The sequence below is a fragment of the Hyaena hyaena genome, unplaced genomic scaffold (assembly GCF_003009895.1).
Source record: "Hyaena hyaena isolate Hyena2069 unplaced genomic scaffold, ASM300989v1 scaffold_546, whole genome shotgun sequence".
Classification (NCBI taxonomy): Eukaryota; Metazoa; Chordata; class Mammalia; order Carnivora; family Hyaenidae; genus Hyaena; species Hyaena hyaena.
In genome coordinates this window covers 195,532-219,634 of record NW_024081179.1, presented here as the reverse complement: position 1 = coordinate 219,634, position 24,103 = coordinate 195,532, and the positions used below count along the sequence as shown (strand labels likewise).

At 40.3% G+C, this 24,103-nt stretch overlaps 1 protein-coding gene across 6 annotated transcripts in view; it reads right to left on the bottom strand.

The window, feature by feature from the left end:
- Positions 1-24,103, bottom strand: part of MARK3 (microtubule affinity regulating kinase 3) — a 115,088-nt gene that overhangs the window by 37,192 nt on the left and 53,793 nt on the right. For all 6 annotated transcript variants that reach the window (XM_039255811.1, XM_039255813.1, XM_039255812.1 and 3 more), the window contains exons 4-6: positions 7,450-7,498; positions 4,447-4,512; positions 18-88 (exon numbers count right to left, since the gene is read on the bottom strand). In XM_039255811.1, the coding sequence (XP_039111742.1) occupies positions 18-88; positions 4,447-4,512; positions 7,450-7,498 (186 nt within the window). The remainder of the gene's footprint in view (positions 1-17; positions 89-4,446; positions 4,513-7,449; positions 7,499-24,103) is intronic.

The following is a 24,103-nucleotide window of genomic DNA, read 5'->3' as shown; positions in this document are numbered from 1 at the left end:
GGTGCATTAATTCATACCTGTCTAAATTTAGCTCTTGCTTCTTTTTCCTTCATTCTTCCATGGGCGACCAAATAGTCAAACACTTCACCTAAAATCAAGAGAAATGAAAGTAAGCGGAAGTCCTCCTTTGGAGCATTAATTTTCCCATAAATTGATGATATTTCACTTTTAGGAAAGTCTCAGATTTTATTTTTAAATACAGGTGTGAAGATAAACAGAAACATGTGGATTTTGAACTAAGTTAGCCTTAAGTTTAACTATAGGCAAAAATTCATTGATAAAATCTTTAAGCTAGAGAAAAGGCTTACAGTTAAAATCTCCTATGTTTATACGACTTTTATTTTAACCATTACGTTTTCAATGGACTTCAATAAAAACTGAAAGGTAACATGGGAAAGTGATTCATGTTAAAAGAGGATGACGCCTTCACTGTAGGATTACGATAAAAGCAGTTCCTAAATTCATTCATTTGTTCAACAAATATTTACTGAGTGCCTACTAGCTGCCAAGCACTGCTTTAGGCTCTGGGGAAAGACAGCAGTGAACAAAGCGAAGTCCCTTTCCTCGTGGAGAGTTTACAGTCTAGCAGGGAGACACAATCAGTGAACAGGCAAACAGCATCTTGGCTGACAGGACTGTGGAGCAGACATGGGGAAGTAAACAGGAAGTGTGTCTGCATGTGCAAGTGTTTTGCTGACTACTGTGAGGGAGTGGACAATGTCCTTATCTGGGAGAAAGAGTCTATGCAGAGAAAAGAACAAGGAGGCCATGTGACTGGAGAAGCATGAACAAGGGGAAGGGAATTGGTGGACAGGTACAGAGATGGGAAGAAGGAGTGAGGTCATGAAGAGTCCCAGAGGCTAGGCTCTGAGTGAGAGGAGAAGCAGAGTGTGAAATGACTGACCCCTTAAAAGTGTCACTCTGGCCAGTGAGGGAGAGGGGGCAGGGTGGGGAAGGAACAGAAGACAAGTGGGCGTAGTGCAGTAATCAGGGCAAGGAGGAGGAAGGCTGGGCCTGCAGTCGGAAGTGGTGGGCAGGGTAAGGTGGGAAGTTCAAGCCAGCAGACCGTGCTGGTGGACATCCAGCTGGTAGTTTACACAGTAGTGATTCCTCAGGGAAGAGGTGACACTACAGGAAATATATCAGAATTGCCAATTGCTTATCAATTTGGAGTAAAGAAACAATACCTCAAATCAACAAAAAAGGGTACTAGTTTAGTTTACCAAATTAGACTTAAATGTGTTTGGGAAAGCATCACATCTACTTCATACAAATAAAGAATGTTTCCATTGGCTTAGTGACAACCTTCGACTAAAATATTTTTACACTTAAAAAATGCTTACTTTCAGAAAATAACAAATACTTCTGAGGAAACTGTACATTAATCTCTGAATTGTATATTAATCTCTCTAACTTTTAAGGTTCTAGCCCTAACTAAAACTTTTTAAATAATGGATGAGCATAAATACTGTATTTTCAAGTTCTCATTTGATTGCATAATGATCTTTTCAAAGGCATTACGTGCTAATTTACACTACACAGTTCGTGTTAACTACGATGAATGATGAAGTTAAATGTCAGCTCGGTAAAATGTCACCATTTTCTAAGCAAATGACCTTTCTATTTGCAGAATAGTAAACAATGTCAAAACAAGTGGTTAAAAAGTGAAAACCACTAAAGATGTGTGCATATCATATGAAAAAGTTCTGACTTAAAATAAAATTAATGGATTAATTAAACCCACTAGTTGTTCTAGTGTGGAGAAAAGTCCAAGTCTGTCAATATAATTTTAAAATAATATTTTTATAAATTCAAAAGCAATATAAACCTCTTAAGAGATTTTGGAACCATAAAGTCACACTCAAAATTAAAATTACTAAGTTATAAATCAGGAATCCAACTTATAAATCAGGAGTTTAGCCCAGATCTCTTTATTTTCCTTATTAAAAATGTATTAGCACTCAGATTAAGTAGCTAAACTAAAAACCTCAAAGGCAATTTATGAGGAAAAAGACAGCAAATAGTGGCCTTCCCAACCCAGGCCAGGGACCGTGTGGTTTGACAGGACACTGGACAGGACCCTTGGTCTAGCTCAGATCCTGACACTCGCTAGCAGGGGTGTCACTGGCACAGAACAATCTACCAGAGCTTTACTTTCAGCTGTAAAACTTAAGCAGTTGCCTTGGATGACTTCTAAGATTCCTTCCAATCCTAAAATTCTATGATTCTACCAAACTGAAAAATACCAGGCTAGGGAGGAGTAGGTAGTCAATTTATGAAACTCTGGTTGTTCCAAATGGCAAACGTATCAACAATAAAACAGATGTCCTGGAGACTAACAGCTCTTTGTTGAGCTCATTAAAACAGCCCAAGCCAGAAAACCACACCACCACTGAACAGTGCCATTACAGCACTGAGCCCTTCATTGAGCCCTCAAAGGAGGGCTGTGTCAGCATGTCCACTAAGAGGCTCAGAGGCATGTTAATTTACCAGGTCACACTGTCAATGAGAGGCACTGGCTGGACCGACCCCACGTCTGTGTTTTCAAAAGCTCACCCTTTAAGATACATGGGAACGGAAAGCCATGACCAACTGACCACGCAGGAGAGGCTATCCACTGTCAGAAGGCTCGGGCTCCAGGCCTGACAGCGTGACCACAATGACTTCCAGCCTCCATTTACTCAAGAGTAAAAGCCCATCCTCACTGCCTGGCCACATCACAGAGTAATTGTGAAGATCAAAGGAGATCAGGTAAGAGAAGGCACCTGTGCACTGCAGAAGCTACACAAAGGAAAAGGTTACAAACATAACTCTGTAACACGACCAGAAAGCATTAGAACTCCACACAGATTTTTGGTTCTTCAATTAAGTGTCAGCTCTTCCTACTATTCCTTAATTGTGGAAAATCCCAAATAATTCTCAAATTAAACATTTAAACTCTAAATCAGACAACTGATAATGAATTAGGAGTATGAAAAAGTAATGTCAAAGGTTTGCCTATTATAACTCATTCTTGCCTGCCACAGGTTTACAATCTTTTCATTGCAAAGAGGCTGTGATTGAATTTTCTGTCTGATCAAAGTGCTAACAATAAACTCTACTGTAATCAAAATAGTAAAAGCTATACCACAGAGTTAAACAGAATATGTCCCTAGTAGTTTTTAATTTCGTAAATGCAGCTCAATTCTTATTTGCTGAGTATCTGCTGTATACTGGTCACTATGTAGAGGTAGGGAGCATGCAAAGTCCAGTAAGAAAGCTTCCACCCTCTACAGACAAGGAGACTCACATGTGGTCTAAAAACTACAAATCTAACCCAGCCTCAACCCCAAAATGACAATCTTTGTAAAAGACAATAGTTATATACATGCATTTTAGAAAAATGACTATATGCATACAACCTTGTAGGCAAAAAATAACTAGTCCTTAATCTTTACTTAGAGGAAAATCTAAATATATGCACTGCAACCACCATTTCTGGCCTTGGGAAAGAGGAACACCAATGACATTAAAATCTGATAAAGAAAACCATCCAATATACAGTACACATTTATTTCAAACAGGCTAATGCAGTGATATATTTAAAAATTCAAGTACTTAAACAAGATGTGGTATATGTATATACATAATGGAATATTATTCAACCTTAAAAAGGAAGGAAATTTTGACACATGCTACAACATGGATAAACCTTGAAAACATTATGCTGAGTCGAACAGACCAGTCATAGAAGGACAAGTACTGGATGATTCCACTCATATGAGGTCCCTAAGAGGAGTCCAATTCATAGAGTCAGAAAGTAGAATTGGGGGTGGCAGGGGCTGGGAAGGGGGAGGGGGAGGTTAGTGTTTAATGGAGACGGAGTTTCAGTTTGGGAAAATAAAAAAGTTCTGGGGACAGATGGTGGTCATGGCTGCACAACAATGTGAATGTACTTAATGCCACAGGACTGTACACTTAAAAATGGTCAGGGGCGCCTGGGTGGCTTAGTCGGTTAAGCATCCGACTTTCGCTTAGGTCATGATCTCGCGGTTCGTGGGTTCAAGCCCCACATCGGGCTCTGTGCTGACTGCCAGCTCAGAGCCTGGAGCCTGTTTCAGTCTGTGACTCCCTCTCTCTCTGACCCTTCCCTGCTCACGCTGTCTCTCTCTCTCTCCTAGAAATAAATAAAACATTAAAAAAAAAAAAATGGTCAAAATGCTGAATTTTCTGTTATGTACATCTTACCATAATAAAAATCCAAGTTTTGGATATTATCACTTATTAATGCTAATAGTGAAGTACTTAATAGGAACCCACAGAAGAGCCAAGATGGCTCTCCTCCTGATCCCCTGAGGCTGCATTTCGACCCTGGATGGTGAACAAAACTTAACAATCGTCCATAGGGGCAGCGTGGCTGTGCATTCTTCTAAAAGGGAAGAAAGAAAAACCATATAAAAGTCTTACCTCCACTTGCATACTCCATGATTAGGTAGAGTGTTTTGTCAGTTTCAATGACTTCGAACAACTTCACTGGGGGAGGGGAAAGAATATAGGGGAAAAAAAGAAACAAATGTCTGTATGCATATATAACGTACATATAAACTGTAACTATGAAAAGTAACTTTTCCCGTTAAAGATTTTTGTAACTGGCCTTCTTCAAAGAATGTTCTTTGGGAGTTTTATCATACATTACAACAACAAATTTTATAAAAGCATGGAATTCCATAAAAATAATTTTTGGGTGCTCAAGAGATGGAACTCTGGTATGCGCTCAGCAGCCCAGGCAGCGCACTTGCGTGTATCTCCTCTATCCTCGTCCTGTGCTGTGTCTACACTGGCTAGCTGCCTTCCCAGCAGCTCCGCCTCTCCCCTTGGGAAAAGAGTTCTTATTTCATATCCATTCTGCAGGAGCTGCTCAGATCTACTCTATTCCTCCAAGTTTAAGTCTGTTCACTTGTCATTACGGTTTTAAGGGTATACAGAACACTTCCACTTGAGATTTCTGTTCACTCAGAGGAGGTTCTTTTGTTACTATTCTGAAGCCAGAGATGAAAAATATTAGAAGGGATTATGCTATAATTAACTGAAAAGAACTTTTTAAAGAATTATTTGCAATGGGTCAGTGTGGCTGTGGATAGCAGTCTCTTGTTACAGAGTTAATACTTCTATTACTGCTTATTTACCAAACCAAATCAATCAGAAATATACATATTTTTAAATGAAACTGAAGTACATGTCTAAAGCTACTGAATCACTTTTTCCAAATCTACTTTATTTTGGTAATACATACTTGAAAGTTAAACTTACCAAAAAACGGGGAGGGTGTGCTAGTCTCATACTGAGGACTGTTTTCTGATACTTTATTACAGAGCATCAGACCAAATAAAGTGTTCTAACATAGTATGTAATATATGTTTGTTGAGCTGATGAATAAAACTATCATATCATTTCTTTTTCTTCTTTTTTTAAAATTTATTCTCAAGTTAATTAACATACAGTGTAGTCTTGGCTTCAGGAGCTGTATCATTTCTAAAATATTATGTTCAGGTTGTCAGGAAAAAGAATTTTTAAAAATTTCAGGCATATATGCTGGTAAACCATCAACATATCAATGCAATGCAGCTCTTCTGCAAAAGCTCTCTGAATCCAATACAATTTTAAATTTTTAGAAATTCATACTTATTATCAAAGATATGTCATTTAGGAGTAAGTAGAGGGAACTTGAATCAGGGCACAACTTAACTAACTAAAAAACAAAATATGTTTAAGTTAGCTAGTTCTAGGCTGCTGTGATTGGTTATTTGGTTGAAAAGGTGGAATCTGAAATTCAGAGTTAGCTGGCTAAATGCAAAGGGCTGAAATGAAAAGTGAGGAAAGGTTTTCTCCTCACTATTATATTCCTTGTTATATGTATTTATTGATTCTAAGATTTTCACATTTTAACTAATATCACTAATAATATGATGGGAGGGTAGCATTTTTTTTTTCCTTAGCAGTATGTACAACCAATAATGCTTTTTAAATGATGTGGCTTAAATTTGATGAAATAGGATACAAGCTTTTCCTCCTGTGGCTCCATTTTATCTTTTATTCTTATGCCTTAAGAACTCTTGATAGGGTTGGAACAACGTGGATGAACTAGAGGGTATTAATCTAACCGAAAGTAGTCAGAGAAAGACAAATATCATAGGACTTCACTCATGTGGAATTTAAGATAGAAAACAGGTAACAGAAGGGAAGGGAAGCAAAAGTAATATAAAAACAGGGAGCAGAACAATACATAAGAGACTCTTAAATATAAAGAACAAACTGAGGGTTGCTGGAGGGGTCGTATGTGGGGGGATAGGCTAGATGGGCAAGGGGCATTACAGAGGACACTTGTTGGGATAAGCACTGGGTGTTATATGTAGGGGATGAATCACTGGATTCTACTTATGAAATCATTATTGCACTATATGCTAACTAACTTGGATGTAAACTTAAAAAAAAAAAAAAAAAAATTCTTGACAGGGTATCCTTAACATCAAGTATCATCCCTTGATACTTGATCAGTTCCTAGACCTGATTTTGATATTAAGCTGGGTGTCAAGTGGCTGTCTTAACAGCTATTTCACTCTTGAAATAGTATTTTTAGATTGTAGGAGATATCACTGTGTAAAAAAAAAAAAAAAAAAGCTATGCTATTTATAAACAGCTCTATTATATGTTGGATCAAAAGTTTTCATTGATATATATATACAAAATACTAAGTAATTTGCATACTTTGACCTTGGTCCAACAATTATGATGACAGCAAGACCATGACCCTTCCTCATCCTTACTTATTTTTAAGTAAGCTCTACACCCAACATGAAGCTTGAACTCAAGACTCCAAGATCAAAAGCTGTGTGCTCAACTGACTGAGCCAGCCAGGTGACACTCTACCTTTCAATTCCACCTCATCACACCTAGCACAGAGCCATGCACACAGAGGGCACATAAAACACATCTGTGCTGAAAAACAATTCCTATCAAAATTCCATTAGATGGCAGGTATCCTGTATCTTTTAAAATATGATTTAATATTTAAGAAATGATTTCTTAAGAACAATGCCAAAGCAAAAACTTATACCTTTGAAAATCTTAACTCTGACTTATCATAATTCCTTTATCTATGAATTAAATAAAACTATGTTATGTTCTAATATGCATTAAAAATTAGAAAATTATAATTTGATTACAGATGTTTCTACTGCATTAAAGCTTTAAATTCATGTGTTTAATACCTAACTAAGCTTTTGACCTGACTTCAGTAATTCCCAAAAGTTAATAATACAAATGATCAGAAATTTATATAAATATATATTTTACAAAAAGTGTACCTGGGCTGGGAGGAAGGAAGGAATCTCCTATCGCTCCTGGAATACATGTTTAGACACAAAATGGAATGCATTTAGACCCAAAAGTATTTAAGAAAGCAGAAAGTACCTATGTTTGGATGATTTAAAATCTTCATTATTCTTACTTCTCTGAAGAGCTAAAAAACAAACACATAATCCCCCAACATAGGTTATTAAACATTCTATTCCACTGTTGCAATACAAATTAAATCTCCTAGATAACTGATCCACCGATAATGTTCGACAGTCCGCATCTAACACTAGCAAGAGAGTCCAGGGCAGCTATAAATGCTTCAGTTTTATCTCCTGAAAAAGCAGAAGTCCCAGGGAAGGATGATACCATAATCTGAATTATATTTTGCTATCTCGGACATGTAAGACCAGATTTAGGCAAGAATAGTTTGTGATGAAACTTAGTCTGATTCAGTACCTACCCAGGGGTAGATATTCCAAATCCATACGTGTACAGTCCTAATGAACTACATCATGAATGTACTAATAATTCCAAGTAATTCTATGAAAAGATTTTGAACAAAACCACTTTGGGAAATCCTTGTTGGAGAAAGCAGGTAATTTAGAATGGAAGGTGTGGCAGACTGTTCAATTAATGGCCCTAATTAGTCCTGCCTCACACATTCACACTTTTGTACTGGCTGTGTGACTGGCTCTGGCTCTGGCCAATGGGACATTACCAAATACGAAGCAAGAGGTTGGAAAATGGTTGCATATTGGGGCTTGCTCTCTGGGAATGATGTTGGCATGATATGAAGAGGCCAGTCTTGCCTCTTTAAGGATAAAAGACTATGTAGGAAAAGACCCACTGTTCCAACAGAGGACAGCCCCCTCAACTTGTCAGCCGGATGCTGGTACCCAAGTGAACCCAGTGGACACCATAAGAAAAACCACCCAGTCAGGACCAGAGAGCTGTCCAGCCATCACACAGAATAAGGAGAAACATTAAACTGTTGTTGTATATACATGTGCTGTGAATTCGGAAGAGGGTCACAGTGTTATGGCCTAGGCTAATATCAGAAGCTCAGTAAATAACAGAAATCTAGAGGTAATCTTATCCAATCCTCTTGCAAACAAGTGGAAACCAGGAAAGGAGAGGAAAATACCTCTGAAGGTCCAGCTCTCTTTCTGTGGGGAATTGGGCTAGAACCAGGTCTCCCAACACCCAGTATCTATAACCTATGAGAGGCACGGGCTGAGCAGAACTTGGGAAAAGGAGGAGCAGCTGACTATGTGGAAAGGAACCTGGGAAGAAACCACAGGGGTCTCAATGCACTTGCCCTGTCCACCACATCTGATCTAGAACTCAATCGGCACCTAACCACTAGAGCATGAAGATGGGCATGGACGCATCTGACCTACAGACTGAGATCAGAGCTTAAAAACATGGAGTCAAAGGAGTAAGATTCCTTTCCTGAAGACTGGGTCATCTCTAAAGGCTGGAGCACTTTTATCTCCAACATAAATCTCTCCTGTTGCTGTTGTGGTCATTCTCACATTTTATGTTCTGGGATGAGAAAATAACTACCCTGACCACCATTCAGGTTTGAATTCTTAGTTTCCCTCTGTCAAGCCCACACAGAAATCCTGTTTTCCAATCCATTACAGTTGAATTTGTAGCATATAATCTGAATCTCCCAGTTATTTCCATAACTGCTTAATTAGAAGAGCTCCAAGTTAGATACAAAACCAACACAAGTTAGGAAGCTGCATTCTGAATGAAACCCAGGCTTGCCCCTCCCACCTCGGCTCCAGCCATCCCAACTCCTGTGACTCCTCTCAGGCAGGAGAGCATATGAAGCTCCTTCCTTCCTTAGAGTCTCTTCTTTCTGTCCGTGAAGTCTCAGGCAGATCCTCTGTAAACCTTACCTGAGAAGATCATAGCGGTCTGTCTGCTTCCTCACTAGAATGCTAGAATGTCTTTCAAGTGCAAGGATACCTTTTTGTGGACCTGGGTGTGTGTGTGGGGGGGACATCAATCTCCTTTCACAACAGTACACTTGAAACCAAGCCTGATGCATAGCAGGAATCCACTCCTTTGACACACGCCCGCAAGACAGTACTGACCACAAGGAAGTGTGGTTTCATAGTTCTGCTGGCTGCAAGGCAGGTCAAATGAAGGCAATTGGTTTTAAATCCCTACTGGCAGTGCAGCACTGACACAAAGTAATCAGAGCCAAGGAGCAGGAAAAAATGCAGTACTCCAGGAGCCCTAAGGAGGCAGAGTTCACTTCAGTACCCAGACTTGTGCAGGACTTTACAAAAGGTCTATAGCAGAAAATGAGCTCAGTGTGCTTTGGACACATGAGGAAAGATATGGTGTGACCAATTAAGACTATCTAAGGAAGACCAAGGGATCCATCTGGCAGAACAGTACATTTCTGAGCGTGGTTTTCAGGTCACTTGCATCAGGATCATAAGGGTGTACAATCTGCAGGTCCCTGGGCCCTACCTCTCACTAGATCTGAAATGGGATTGAGAATCTTACTTAAAAAAAAAATAATAAAGTAAAAAAATTTTAAGTTATTTATTTTTGAGACAGAGAAAGTATGAGCAAGCAGGGGAGCAAGAGAATCTCAAGCAGGCTCAGAGCCTCAGAGGCTCGAACTCACAAACTGAGATCATGATCTGAGCCAAACCCAAGAGTCAGATGCCCAACCCTGAGCCACCCAGGTGCCCCCGCCCTTTTTTTTTTTGAGAGAGACGGAATCTTAAGCAGGCATGGAGCCTGATGTGGGGCTCGATCCCATGATCTTGGGATCATGACCTAAGCTGAAACCAAGAGTTGGACACTCAACTGACTGAACTACCCAGGCACCCTGAGAAATCTTTCTTTCAACAAGCACCCCAGGTACGGTGGTTTTTAAAATATGTCTACAAATTCTTTGATAATCCTCCCTGCAAAAGGCAGAACTTAATATCATTCCCTTTGAGTGAGGGGTGCACTTAGTGACCTGCTTCTATGAACAGAGTAAGGCAGAAGTGATGGTGGGGGACTTTCAGAGATTGACCAGGTACTAAAAGGCACAGGGCATCCTCCAGGCTCTCACAGATCGCTTGCTTGTGTGTCATGACCTTGAATGGACAGACCCAGATGGCAAGGTACTGAGGTCTCATGCCCACAGCCGGGGAGGAAATGCAGCCCCTCGACAGAGGCAGGTGAGAGGGCTCCTCTGGAAGCAGATCTGCCGGTCCCAATCAAGTCTTCAGATGCCTGTAGTTGGAGCTCTTCCCCAAAGCTCCCTGACAGCACCTGTGACAGAACTACCCCATTAAGTTACTCCCAAACACAAGACTCACAGAAACTGTGAGATAACAAATGGCTGTTTAAGTTGCTAAGTTTTGGAGTGATTTGTCAGAGAGCAGTAGACAACTAATCTGCTACAGACAACCCATGACTTACAGCAGAGGGCATGCTGAGTGACGTGCTATGAAAACCCAGAGGAAAGGTGAATGGGGCCAGAGGGATGGGCAGCACACTATTCTTTTAAAAGTTTTGTTATTACAAAAGGAAACTTGAAGAGAAATCACCTATTTCTACTATGTTAATTCTACTTACTTCTCTATATTCCTTTTCAATCTTAAGACTAGTTGTAAAAAAACAAAATGAAAAATCACTGAAATGGATAAAATGACCAACCTGCATCCTCCTAACATCTTCATGTCTTCTAGGAACTGGTTACCCAGGGGGAGAACAAACATGTTCGAAGGCAAAGATTCAGGATGCTGGTGATCAGAATACCACGGACACACCAAGTATACAGTACCACAGACTAAAAAATGTTCCAACAGCCAGGACTTGGGATGTCCAGAAATGATCTTTGGAAAAAGACAACTTACCAAGCAATGTAAAAACGAAGTGAGCACATAAAAAGATAATGGAGGGTGGGGGGAAGGGGTCATGTAAAACTGTGATCTAATCATGATGATGGAAATCTTCAGACTCGCCTCTCCAGATACACAGGTACACGACAGGAGCCACAGGCTGTGACACGGAGGGCCTGTGCTTTTCATGGCAGCTGACTGACAAGCTGAACAACAACTTAGGTGGCAGAAATAATGAAGCAAACATAAACTACCCTCTTCCATAACAGAAAATAGCCGTATTGTAACTCTTAAGATTCACGAGTAATTATTAGCAGTCTTGGATAAGGAGAACGTGACACAGTCAAGAAATATCCAGAGGGTACAAGAGACGGAGGTCAAGCAGATGCCAACACCTCGGGTGCCACTCTGAGACAGAAGACATGACGCGCTAAGCCACAGCACAGCAGGGCACAATGAACTGGTTTTGGACAAGCAGAATGAGGGGTGCTTGACGCCAGTGAAAGCACAGCGTGGTATGTGCATCCGAACCTCAACAAAAAATTCTGGGCTAGAGATACATTCTGCAGAATTATCTGCACAGAGATGGCATCCTTGGAAGGAAGTAACACTGCCTAATTGTGAAGAATGAAAAGAGAGAGAGACTGAAAAGCAAACATTTCAGAGAGGAGGGAACTGGCGTCCACAACGGAGACTCAGAAAGGACAGCCAGCAAGACCATGAAATCTGGACACCGGGGTCTAATGCCTACCACAGACCTACAGGCAGGGCCCAGAATCTATTTACCAACAGCATCCCAGGTGCTGGGCATCTCGAGGGTGCTTTAGGAAGATGGAAAGGTGATAGACCTGCTTTTCTTCTTCACTGTGCAGGAAACTCTGTCCCTATTTTACTACCCTGCTCCCTGCAGCTTTGCTGAACAAAATAAATCAAAGCCCCTCTCAGATAAAAAAATCAAAGGAGGCTGGCAAAAGCCCACAGAGTTTAATGAAGAAGGAATTGTGAAGAAAATGCCCTGGTGTAAAAAAGGAAAAATATATGTCTTTGCTTTTTTATATACAGAATATCTCTGGAAGGACAAACAGAAACTGATGCTACTGGTTGTCCCAGGAGCAGGACCAGGGTGGCTAGCAGTCAAGGGCTGAGTAAAGACCCTTCCTTCTATACTTTTTTCTGTCCTTTGAACTTTCAATCACGTAACTGTATTATCTCCCTTCCCGCAATTAATCTGATTTTTAAGAAAAAAGTTTGAGAATAAACAAAGAAAAGGGTTGTTTTTTTTCCCCCCTAAAAGGGGAATCTTAATAAAGACAAGGTAGCTGGAAATTGCTGTGTTTTGATCTCTCTTAAGAAGAGGAACATATTCTATTCTTTCTCTCCATGTGGGTGGAGGCTGCTAGTGGGTGAAAGGCAAGCAAGTCTTTCAGGGAGAATCTCTGAAGTCAAGTAAATGTGACAGCCAGTGCTGTAAGGCAGTATTTAAGACAGGCAAAGAGATTCTGGTTAACTCTGAGAACCACCTTGACATTAAATGTCTTAAAATAAAGAACAGAAAAGGAAAGTTAACAATAGGAAATAAGATAATTAATAGCATTATTAAAGACCACCTAACAACACTAGCCGAAAGCAATGACCTTTCCTACTCAGGAAGAGATGTCTAGAGATGTGGGGATATAACAGTTCTGGGTGTATTACATGCATTTAACTAGGATTTTACTGATGTCACATAGCTTACTAATAAATTTACGCTATTATAACATTATATTGAACATCCATGTACAGTAGTCCCCCACCCCTCGACCTTGTCTGCAGTTTCAGTTCCCTATGATCAACCTCAGTCCAAAAGCAGATGATGCTCCTCCTGATGCATGGTTAGAAGGTCAGGAGTAGCAGAACGCTGTCATATGCCTACATCACTTGCCTCACTTCACCTCATCACCAGCCGTTTCATTATCTCACATTATCACAAGAAGGGGAAATACACGGGGCGCCTGGGTGGCTTAGTCGGTTAAGCCTCCGACTTTCGCTTAGGTCATGATCTCGCAGTTCATGGGTTCGAGCCCCGCGTCGGGCTCTGTGCTGACGGCCACCTCAGAGCCTGGAGCCTATTTCAGAGTCTGTGTCTCCCTCTCTCTGACCCTCCCCTGCTCACGCTGTCTCTCTCTCTCTCTCCTAGAAATAAATAAAAATATTTTTTAAAAAAAGAAGGGGAGGGGCGCCTGGGTGGCTTAGTCGGTTAAGCGTCCGACTTTCGCTTGGGTCATGATCTCGCGGTTCGTGGGTTCGAGCCCCGCATCGGGCTCTGTGCTGACTGCCAGCTCAGAGCCTGGAGCCTGTTTCAGTCTGTGACCCCCTCTCTCTGACCCTCCCCTGCTCACGCTGTCTCTCTCTCTCTCTCCTAGAAATAAATAAAAATATTTTTTAAAAAAAGAAGGGGAGGGGCGCCTGGGTGGCTTAGTCGGTTAAGCGTCCGACTTTCGCTTGGGTCATGATCTCGCGGTTCGTGGGTTCGAGCCCCGCGTCGGGCTCTGTGCTGACTGCCAGCTCGGAGCGTGGAGCCTGTTTCAGTCTGTGACTCCCTCTCTCTCTGACCCTCCCCTGCTCACGCTGTCTCTCTCTCTCTCTCCTAGAAATAAATAAAACATAAAAAAAAAAAAAAATTTTTTTAAAAAAAAAAGAAGGGGAAATACAGTACAGTAAGATGTTTTGAGAGATACCACATTCATAGAACTTTACTACAGTACATTGCTATTGTTTTACTTTACTATTAGTCATTATTGCTATTCTCATTATGCCTAATTTGTAAATTAAACTAGGTGTGTGTGTATAGGAAAAACACAGTATACATAAGTTCTGTACTATCCATAGTTTCAGACAGGGAGTGTTGCAACATGCCCCCCCCTGCGTAAGGGGGGACTTCTGTATATACATCCTTGTACATTTATGCAGACGTAGTGGCAAGGTAGAATCTTAGAAAGTCAACGGGGGCCAAAGGGCATACATGCCTTTTTTTTTTTTTTTTTTTTTAAGATTTTATTTTTTCAAGTAATCTCTACACCCAGTGTGGGGCTCAAACTCAAAACCTCAAGATCAAGAGTCACATGTTCTACCAGCCAGGCACCCCAAAGGGCATGCATGCCTTTAAAGCTTTGTTAGTGCTATATTACTAAATTAAAATAGACTGCACTACTGACAACATATGAGGTTTCCTGTTTCTCTATATTCTTGCCAACACTATGCATTACTAGTTTTTTTTTGCAGGTCTGATTGGTGAAAAAATGGTATGTATAGGATGCGGAACATTTTTACTTGAATACTGACCATCTGTCCTATTAATTACTTAAGTATATCTTTTGACTATTTTCTATTAGATTATATATTCCTATTTACCGATTTGCATGACCTTTCATGGAGTTAAGGAAGTAAGACCTGTGTCTGCCAAGGCAGGCCCTGTTGGTTACTCATCCAAACTCATCCCTGCCATCTTCTGTTTGCCCCTCTTCTCTGGGGAGTTCCCAGAAGCAATCCTTTCAACTTTTTTAGCAATTTCATCTACTCTTTACCTACTTATTTCACAAAACCCAGAATATAATGCTTGAGTTTCCATTTTAGATGTTTTCTTGTAGCTACCTACTATGGCACGCATTTTCAACTCTGGCATTTGCTGACTTACTTCTAAATAGCCTGCTTGTGCTACTGTCCACTGATTTGTTTAGCCCCTCCCCAACCCCATTATCTATTGAATCTTTTTTTAAGTAGGCTACACACCCAGTATGGAGCTCAATCCAGGGTCTCATCTGATGACCTTGAGATCAAGACCTGAGCTGAGGTCAAAAATTAGGTGCTCAATTGTCTGAGCCATCCAGGTGCCCCTTTACTAATTTCTTAATATGGGCATTGAAGACTTCACTCTCTTATGTCCTTTCCCGACCCTATGTCCCTTCATTCCTTCCTCCTAATCAGTTATCATAACATTTGGCTAAGTTATTCAGTTTACAGTATATAAATATTTACAGCCACACTAGGAATGCATTTCCATCTTTTTCATTTATTTTTGGTTTCCTCGGAGCCAATAACTTCCTTAGTAATTTTGTTCACTTAAGTTGTTTTTTTTTAAGTCTATTAAATAAATAGTTTTGAGAGAAAGAGAGGGAGGGGCGTAGACAGAGGGAGAGAGAGAATAAAAAGTAGGCTCTGCACCATTAGCATGAAGCCCAACGCACAACTCAATCGCATGAACAATGAGATCATGACCTGAGCCAAAGTAAAGTCTGATGCTGAACCAACTGGGCCACCCAGGTGCCCCTGTCCCTTAGGTTTTTTATATATCCCTCACTTACTAATTCACCCTTAAAACTCTGTGACAGAAATGTAAATCTCCTTTCAAAATACTTTCACAGTTAAGTAACTTTTTTTTCCCTTACAGATATTCATATTTTGAAGCCCTCTGTCCTGCTCTCAAGGCTCACTGTGTTGGGTTTCCTGTTCTGGATCCTATACTTGTCTCTTTCTTGTTATTCTCTCTTGTGGTGAAATATATCCCACCAGTAGCTCCCAAGGAAGGGTAAGTAAATGGTTAATTTTAAGACCTTGCATGCCCCCAGAATATTTGATTCTGTCTTCACGTGTGATTGACAATTTGGCTGGGTAAAGAATTATAGATTAGATTTTTCTCAGGGTGCCTGGGTGGCTCAGTCCATTAAGCGTCTGACTTCAGCTCAGGTCATGATCTCCCTGTTCATGAATTTGAGCCCTGTGTCAGGCTCTGTGCTGACAGTTTGGAGCTCAGAGCCTGGAGCCTGGAGCCTGCTTCAGAGTCTGTCTCCCTCTCTCTCTCTGCCCCTCTCTTGCTCACACTCTACCTCTCAAAAATAAACATAAAAAAAAAATTAGATTTTTCTCCCAGAAAAATTTCCCCTCAGCTTTAAAAGGTGTTTTTTTTTTTTTAAATGTTTATTTATTTATTTTGAGAGACAGAGAGAGCTTGAGCAGAAGAGGAGAAGAGAGAGAATCCCAAGCAGATCCACTCTCAATGTGGAGCCTGACTTGGGGATCAGTTTCATGAACTGGGAGATAATGACCTAAGCGGAGATCAGGAGTTGGATGCTTTAACTGATGGAGCCATCCACGTGGCCCCTACTGGGAAGTTTGTACCCTCTGTATCCACAGCTCCCCATTTCCCTCCCCCTACCCTCCCTGCAGCCACTGCCTACTCTCTGCTTCCAGGAGTTCGATTTTTTAAGATTTTACATATAAGTGAGATCGTACAGTATGTGTCTTTTTCCATCTGACTTGCTTAACTTAGCATAATGCCCCTGAGATTATCCACGTTGCCCCAAATTGCAGGGTTTCCATTTTCATGGCTGAATACTATTCGCGCGCGCGCGCGCGTGTGTGTGTGTGTGTGTGTGTGTGTGAGAGAGATCTCACATCTTCTTTATCCATCTGTCTGTCGTGTGTGTTAATGTCTTGGCTACTGGGATTGTTCCTGCAGTGGACAGTGAAGGTCAGATATGTCTGTGAGACGGTGACTTCATTTCCTATGGATGCACCCCCAGAAGGGAGATTGCTAGATCATATGGTAGCTCTACTGTTCATTGTTCGAGGACCCTCCATACTGTTTTCCAGAACAGGTGCAGCGATTTAAATTCCCACCAACAAAGGGCGCCCGAGGGTCGCCATTTCCCCACATTTCCCTACAACCTGGAGGGCATTTATCCCTTTTTGATAACAGGGTGTAAGGTGATAAAGATCTCACTGTGGTTTTTATTTGCATTTTCCTGATGATGAGTGATGTTGAGCACTTTTTCATGTACTTACTGGCTATCTGAATGTCTTCTTTGAAAAAAGGTAGGTTTTTGTCCATTTTAATCTGATTATTTGGGGTTTTGTTTATTTTTACTATTAAACTGCAGAAGTTCCTTATGTTTTTAGATATCACTCCTTTATCAGACATACGGTTTGCAAATATTTTCTCCCATTCTGTGAGTTCCCTTTTTATTTTGTTGACTGTTTCTTTTACTGTGTATTAAGTTTTCTAAACTTCCACTAGTTGATTTTTGCTTTTGTAGCTTGTTTTTTTTGGTGTCATGCCCAAAACATTATTGCCAAAAACAACGTCAAAGACCTTTTCCCTATGTTTTCTTCCAGGAGCTTTATGATTCAGGTCTTCCGTTTAAGTCCTTTATCCACTTTGAGTTAATTTTTGTTGGTGGTTTAAGATAGGGGTCCAATTTCAATCTTTTGCCTGTGAATATCCAGTTCAGTCAGAATTTTGAAGGCCTCAGTCCATTATCTTCCAGCTTATAGCAATGCAGAATAGTGTGATGCCATTTTGTTACAATTCTGTTTGTGACCTAATTCTTCCTCTTCTTTCTCCTTAACTTTGAGGTATTTAATCTTAATGTACCAGAGATTTAGTATCTGTGGCACATTAGCATTCAGTCCAGATATACTGTAGGCCTTTAGTCATTTTGCACTGGACACCAAGCCTTTCAATCTGGAAGTACAGATTCCACGGTTCTGGGAAACTACCTTTTGCTATTCCTTGATAACTTCCTCTCCTATTGTCAGTTCTTTTTACCACTCCTCTTTATCACAAACTACACCTCCTGGGTAGACACTTCAATTTTATACCATATCTTCCTTCATTCTCATAGTCTTTGAATTTTTATGTTACTTTCTGAGAAGCTTCCTTGACTTTATTTTCCAACCCTTTTATTGACTTTCTTTGCAATACCATAAATTACCCTTCCTCAATGCTTTTTCTTCTTAAAAACATTTAATGTTTTTTATTTATTTTTGAGACAGAGAGAGACAGAGCACGAGCAAGGGAGGGACAGAAAGAGAGGGAGACAGAATCCGATGCTCCAGGCTCTGAGCTGTCAGCACAGAGCCCGATGCGGGGGCTCGAATTCACGAATTGTTAGATCATGTCAATGGTCCTTTTTCAATGCATCATGTTCTTTCATGAATATAATGATTGTTGTTGCATTGTCTTCCTCTTTTTTAAATCTTTGAAAACACAAATGATAGGATTTTTTTCTTTTAAGTAGTCTAGTTTCCTCTTCCAGTTTTTCTTTTTCATCCCTGTTTGTTTTAGTCTCTGGTTGTTCTCAAATATCTGGAGACTCCTGGTTGTCCTTCTATATTTCCTTATTTAAGAGAGGCACCTCTCAAAAATAAATAGACAAACATTAAAAGGGGGGCAGGGGAGCACCTGGGTGGCTTAAGCATCTGACTTAGACTCAGGTCATGATCTCACGGTTCATGAGTTTTGAGTGCTGTACTGACAGCTTGGAGCCTGCTTCGGATTCTGTCTCCCTCTCCGCCCCTCCTCTGTGCTATCAAAAATAAATAAATAAACAAAAAGAAAGAGCCACCAAAACTCTGGACTAAAGTTACATATATGAGGGTTGGACACAAGATGACTAGGCAGAGATTAAGGAGCTTTGGTAGAAAACACCCAAATGTCTGTATCTATACTTTTTTTTTTAAGGGAGGGGAAGAGGCGAGAGACAGGGAGAGACAGAATACTAAGCAGGCTAGGCATTATCAGTGCTGAGCCCAAAACAGGGCTCGAAACCATGATCTTTGAGATCATGACCTGAGCCTAAATCAAGAGCTGGATGCTTAACCGAATGAGTCGCCCAGGTGCCCTGTATCTGTATTTTCTTTTAAGTCTATTTTCCCAGAAAATAAATCTCCTATTTCCTTTTCAGGCAATATACAAGGGGCTAACCAAGTTCTGGGAGGTGAGCAAAGAGGGTGGGCCCCTGTTTGAAGTACAGGGTCCCCAAGTCTAGAAGCTCTTAGATTTACCCTCTTCAGAAAACAAACTGCCCAGTATCTACAGGGCAGAGAAGGGGAGCTGTCTCACTGGGCAGGCTGCAAAAGGTGGCACAGGGCCCTTGCACAAACTTTCAGCCAGTCTTGCTGTTTCCAGTTCTACTTTGTAACTCCACCCAGAAAAGGAGCTAGAACTTATTTCTCAGCTTTCTGAATCCTGAGGCATGACTCAGCATGATTCTTTTTGCTACTGGCCTCTATCTACCTCCACCCTTAACGTCTGCTCATAGGGGCTTGGTTTCAGCTTAGTCTGGTTTGCTGAATTTATTAAACATTACACACACACACACACACTCCATCTGGCAAAACTAGGTTCAATTCTTTGTCAGCTAATCTTCTATATTCTGTCACTTCTTTTTTTTTTGATTCCTTTACCACTATATAGTAAAGGGGGGAGGGAGCAAAGATAAATATTCTAATGTTTAATTCTACGTCCTATATGCTAACACTTTTAATTTCTGGTTTTTGAATGGATGTGAGATTGAAAGTAGTTTTCTTCCCTGTTTCCCAAGATATTCTGATAGCAGTGATTCTTTTTTTTTTTTTTAAATGTTTTTATTTATTTCTAGGAGAGAGAAAGAGACAGCGTGAGCAGGGGAGGGTCAGAGAGAGAGGGAGTCACAGACTGAAACAGGCTCCAGGCTCTGAGCTGGTAGTCAGCACAGAGCCCGACGCGGGGCTTGAACCCACGAACCGCAAGATCATGACTTAAGCGAAAGTCGGACGCTTAACCGACTAAGCCACCCAGGCGCCCCTGATAGCAGTGATTCTTAATTTGAGAAAAGAATTAGAAATTTCCAGGGTACCTGGGTGGCATAGTCAGTTAAGTATCCAACTTCAGTTCAGATCATGATCTAATGGTTCATGAGTTTCAGCCCTGCATTGGGTGAGTTTGAGCCCTATTTCAGGCTCCACACACTCCCTCCCTCCCTCTCTCTCTGCCCCTGATGGGATCTCTTTCTCCTTTCTCTCTCCCTAACCGTCTCTCTGCCCCTCATGGGATTCCTTCTCCTTCTTTGGCCCTTGATCACTAGAACTCTCTCTCAAAAGGTAAAAAGAAAAAATTAGGAAGTACCCCTTCTTTCTTAAGTTCTGAAACAGCTGGACAGAAATGGTACTATCTACTCACTGAAGGTTTGAAAGAAGTCAAACATGAAATTCTGGGTTTGGCAATTTGAGGCTGGCATCTGGCCTTTTTACCACTTTCTCAATTTCTTCTATAGCTACAAGTGTATATAGATTCTTTCCTAGAGCTAATTTTGGTAACTTATGTTTTCCTAAAACAGTATCCATTTCTTGGTTCTAATTCATTTGCACGAAAAGTTCCCTTGTAAAACTTTTACTTCTTCTCTATGTGGTCTTTTCCATGCCCCTCATTCCATATTTGGTATTTTCTCTCCCTTTCCCCCACTTAGTTACCTAAGGTTAACTAGGTGGTTTATCTTTTTTATTGCCTCTCTTTTCATCCCCCCTCAAAAGTAACAACAAAAACCAAAGCTTTAGATTTCTCTTTTCTTTTATTTCTCAAATTCGTGAATTCCTGCCTTTATTAGTTCCTTACATTATGATTAATACTTCCCAAGATTTATTTTGTTCTCTGTTAGTTTAATATTTAGTGCATTCATTGCCATTCTTTCTTGTTTAATAATGTGTTTAAAGCTACAAATTTCCTTGAGCACCAAAAGCAGTATTCTATAGGTTCTGATATGTAGTTTATTAGTATTAAGATGTCTAAATACATTGCAATTTTGGTTTGCATTTTAATAACTGACCTATGAATTCTGTGTTTTAAGTTCCACATGTCTGTACTTTTGGTTTATTTCTATTTTTATTGGTTTCTATTTTTACTGCTCTTCATTCAGAAAATGTAGTTTGCAGGGTCACCTGGTTGGCTCAATCTGTGGAACATGTGACTCTTGATCTCTGGGTCATGAGTTCAAGCCCCACGCTGGGCATGGAGCCTATTTAAAATTTAAAAAATTTAAAAAGGGGAAAAGGGACAGGACAGGAAAGGAAAGGAAGCCTGGAAAGATCTCTTAGTCACGCTTACTAATCATATTAACAGAAGCACTGCTTACAGTTATGCAAGTTATGTACCACGCAACTCTGAAGAAATCACTTACTTTGTAGTCATCATAGATTTTGACAGCTATTACAATAATTTCCTGGCACATAGTTATAACATATCCTAAGAAATGGGTGCGTTAAAAAAAAACTGCACCAAGTTATAATATAGGCTAATATATTAAGATCTATATCTTTTTTCTCCTACTTAATGTGTCATGCATGAGAGAGGTAAGTCTCCTTTGTCACTCATGTGTTCCTGTTAACTTAGCTCAGATTTTACTTAACATGTATTTTAGGTTTTTTTGTTTATCATGTGCCACTAAACTAATAATATTAAAAATGTGAAAATAAATTTAAAATAATTGCCTTTAAAAAAGCAACTGCTAAGTGACCCAGAGGAACCACTTCAGAAGAACAAGAAGTGTGTGTACCAGGCTGCGGCAGGCATGGAAACTGCTCCGCACAATCAGGAGGGAAAGGAGGCACCAGGGGGTAGGCTGTAGCACATACAAAAAAAAAAAACAACCCATGAAATTGGATCCCTACGTCACAATACACTCAACTTTCAGATAGATTAGAGATTACAAAAACTTTAGGACAATAGAAAAACATCTTATGGCCACAGGTATGGAAGAATTTCTTTCTTAATTTATTTTTGAGAGAAAGAATTCGCATAGGAGTATGAGCGGGGGAGGGGCGGAGAGGAAGACAGAATCCCAAGCAGGCTGCACGGTGTCAGCACACAGATCATGACCAGAGTGGAAACCAGGAGTCAGATGTTCAACCAACTGACCCACCCAGGCATCCTAGGAAGAATTTCTTTTTTTTTTTTTCTTTTTTAAATTTTTAATGTTTTATTTATTTCTAGGAGAGAGAGAGAGAGAGAGAGCGTGAGCAAGGGAGGGTCAGCGAGAGAGGGAGTCACAGACTCTGAAACAGGCTCCAGGTTCTGAGCTGGCAGTCAGCACAGAGCCCGACGCGGGGCTCGAACCCACGAACCGTGAGATCATGACCTAAGAGAAAGTCGGATGCTTAACCGACTAAGCCACCCAGGCGCCCCTAGGAAGAATTTCTTAAAGACGACACAAAACCCACAAAAACTTGTAAGAAAAGACCGATCAATTCAGGTGCCTTAAAATAAAGAACCTCTGCTTTTCATCAAAAGACAACATCAAGACAATAGAAAGATAGCTTCAAGAAGACATCTGCCATGTATGTTAGTATCCAGAATAATCTCCTAAAATGATTAAGAAAAAAACCCACTCGAAACTGAATGAAAGACTCAAAGAGGCACTTCATAGAAGAGACAAAATAATACGAAAAGATGTAAGATGTAAGACTTCTTCACAGAAGAAACAAAAATAACAATATGAAAAGATGTAAGACCAATAAAAACCACGATGAAATGTTATTTTTATATCCATCAGATTGGCAAGAATTAAAAAATCAAACAAATTCAGATTTTGATGAGGATGTGACATGACTGGTACTGTCACCTATATGCTATTGGTGGGAATAGCAATTAAACAACTGCTCTGGAAACAATTTGGCCAGCTCCAATAAACAGACCCTGTGAACCAATAATGTTACTACTGGAGATATATTTATCAGTAAGAAACTCTCACAACTCATAGCAACAGAATTTGTTAATACAAATAGCTAAGAGCAACCCAAATGTTTCTGAACCAGAGAAGGGACATATAATTCATGGTGTATGCACGTAACAGAATTCTATATAATCATGAAAATGAGCACAGCAGAGAAAGTGATTAAAGTTAAATATGTCAACATGGAACACAATTTGGACAAAAGAAAGCAAATAGAAGGATACATATAGTGTGATTACATTTATATAGTATTTAAAACCTTTACATTTTTGGAAAAAATTTAAAAAATAAAACCTTTATACTATTTTGATGAATCCATATATGGCAAAATTATAAAGACAACAGAAAACAACGTAAAATTCTTGTCAGTGGTTACCTGGTAGGTGGGAAAGGAAAAAGAGGAATCAAATTTGGGAGGGCCACAGTGGGAGTGACTTATAGGTATTATGATGATCCATTTCTCAAGGTAAAAGGCTGTTCATTTACTATAATATTTATACTGTAAACATCTAACATTGTTTTCTTCTTTAAAAAAAGTTTTTTGAATTAATTTTTGAGAGAAAGAGAGAGAATGTGAGCAAGTGAGCATGAGGCGGGAGATGGGGGGGGGGGGTGCGCGCGCAGACAGAATCCCAAGCAGGCTCCAGACTCTGAGCTGTCAGCACAGAGCCCAGCATAGGGCTTGAACCCACGAACCAAACCACGAGCTCATGGCCTGGGCCAAAGTTGGATGCTTAACTGACTGAGCCACCCAGGCGCCCCTTTTCTTCTTTTTTTAATGTTTATTTTTGAGAGAGAGAGTGGGGGAGGGGCAGAGAAAGGAGGAGACAGAGAATCCAAATCAGGCTCCATGCTGACAGCAGAGAGCCAAAGGTAGGGCTCAAACTCACAAACTGTGTGGTCTGAGAGCTCGGATCGGAGAGCTCGACCTGAGCTCAAGTCGGCACTTAACCAACCAAGCCACCAAAGTGTCCCACATCTAACATTTTCTTACGTAAAAAAGCATTTAATGAAAATTAAAACTTAATTTTAAATAACTGCTTAGATTTAGCTGATTAATAAAATTATGCAGTTTTTTAAAAAATTTTAGGGGAGCCTGGGTGGCTCAGTGGGTTGGCGGCAGGCTTTGGCTCAGGTCGTGATCTCACGATTCATGAGTTCAAGCCCCGCGTTGGGCTCTGTGCTGACAGCTCAAAGCCTGGAGCCTGCTTCAGATTCTGTGTCTCCCTCTCTCTCTGCCCTACCCAGTTCATGCTCTCTCTGTCCCTCAAAAATAAATAAACGTTAAAAAAATTTTTTTTTAATTTTAAAAAATTAAAAAATTTTAAGTAAGAGCAGCAGCAATATGGATTTTTAGGATTAAATATTTCTAAGACAAAGAGA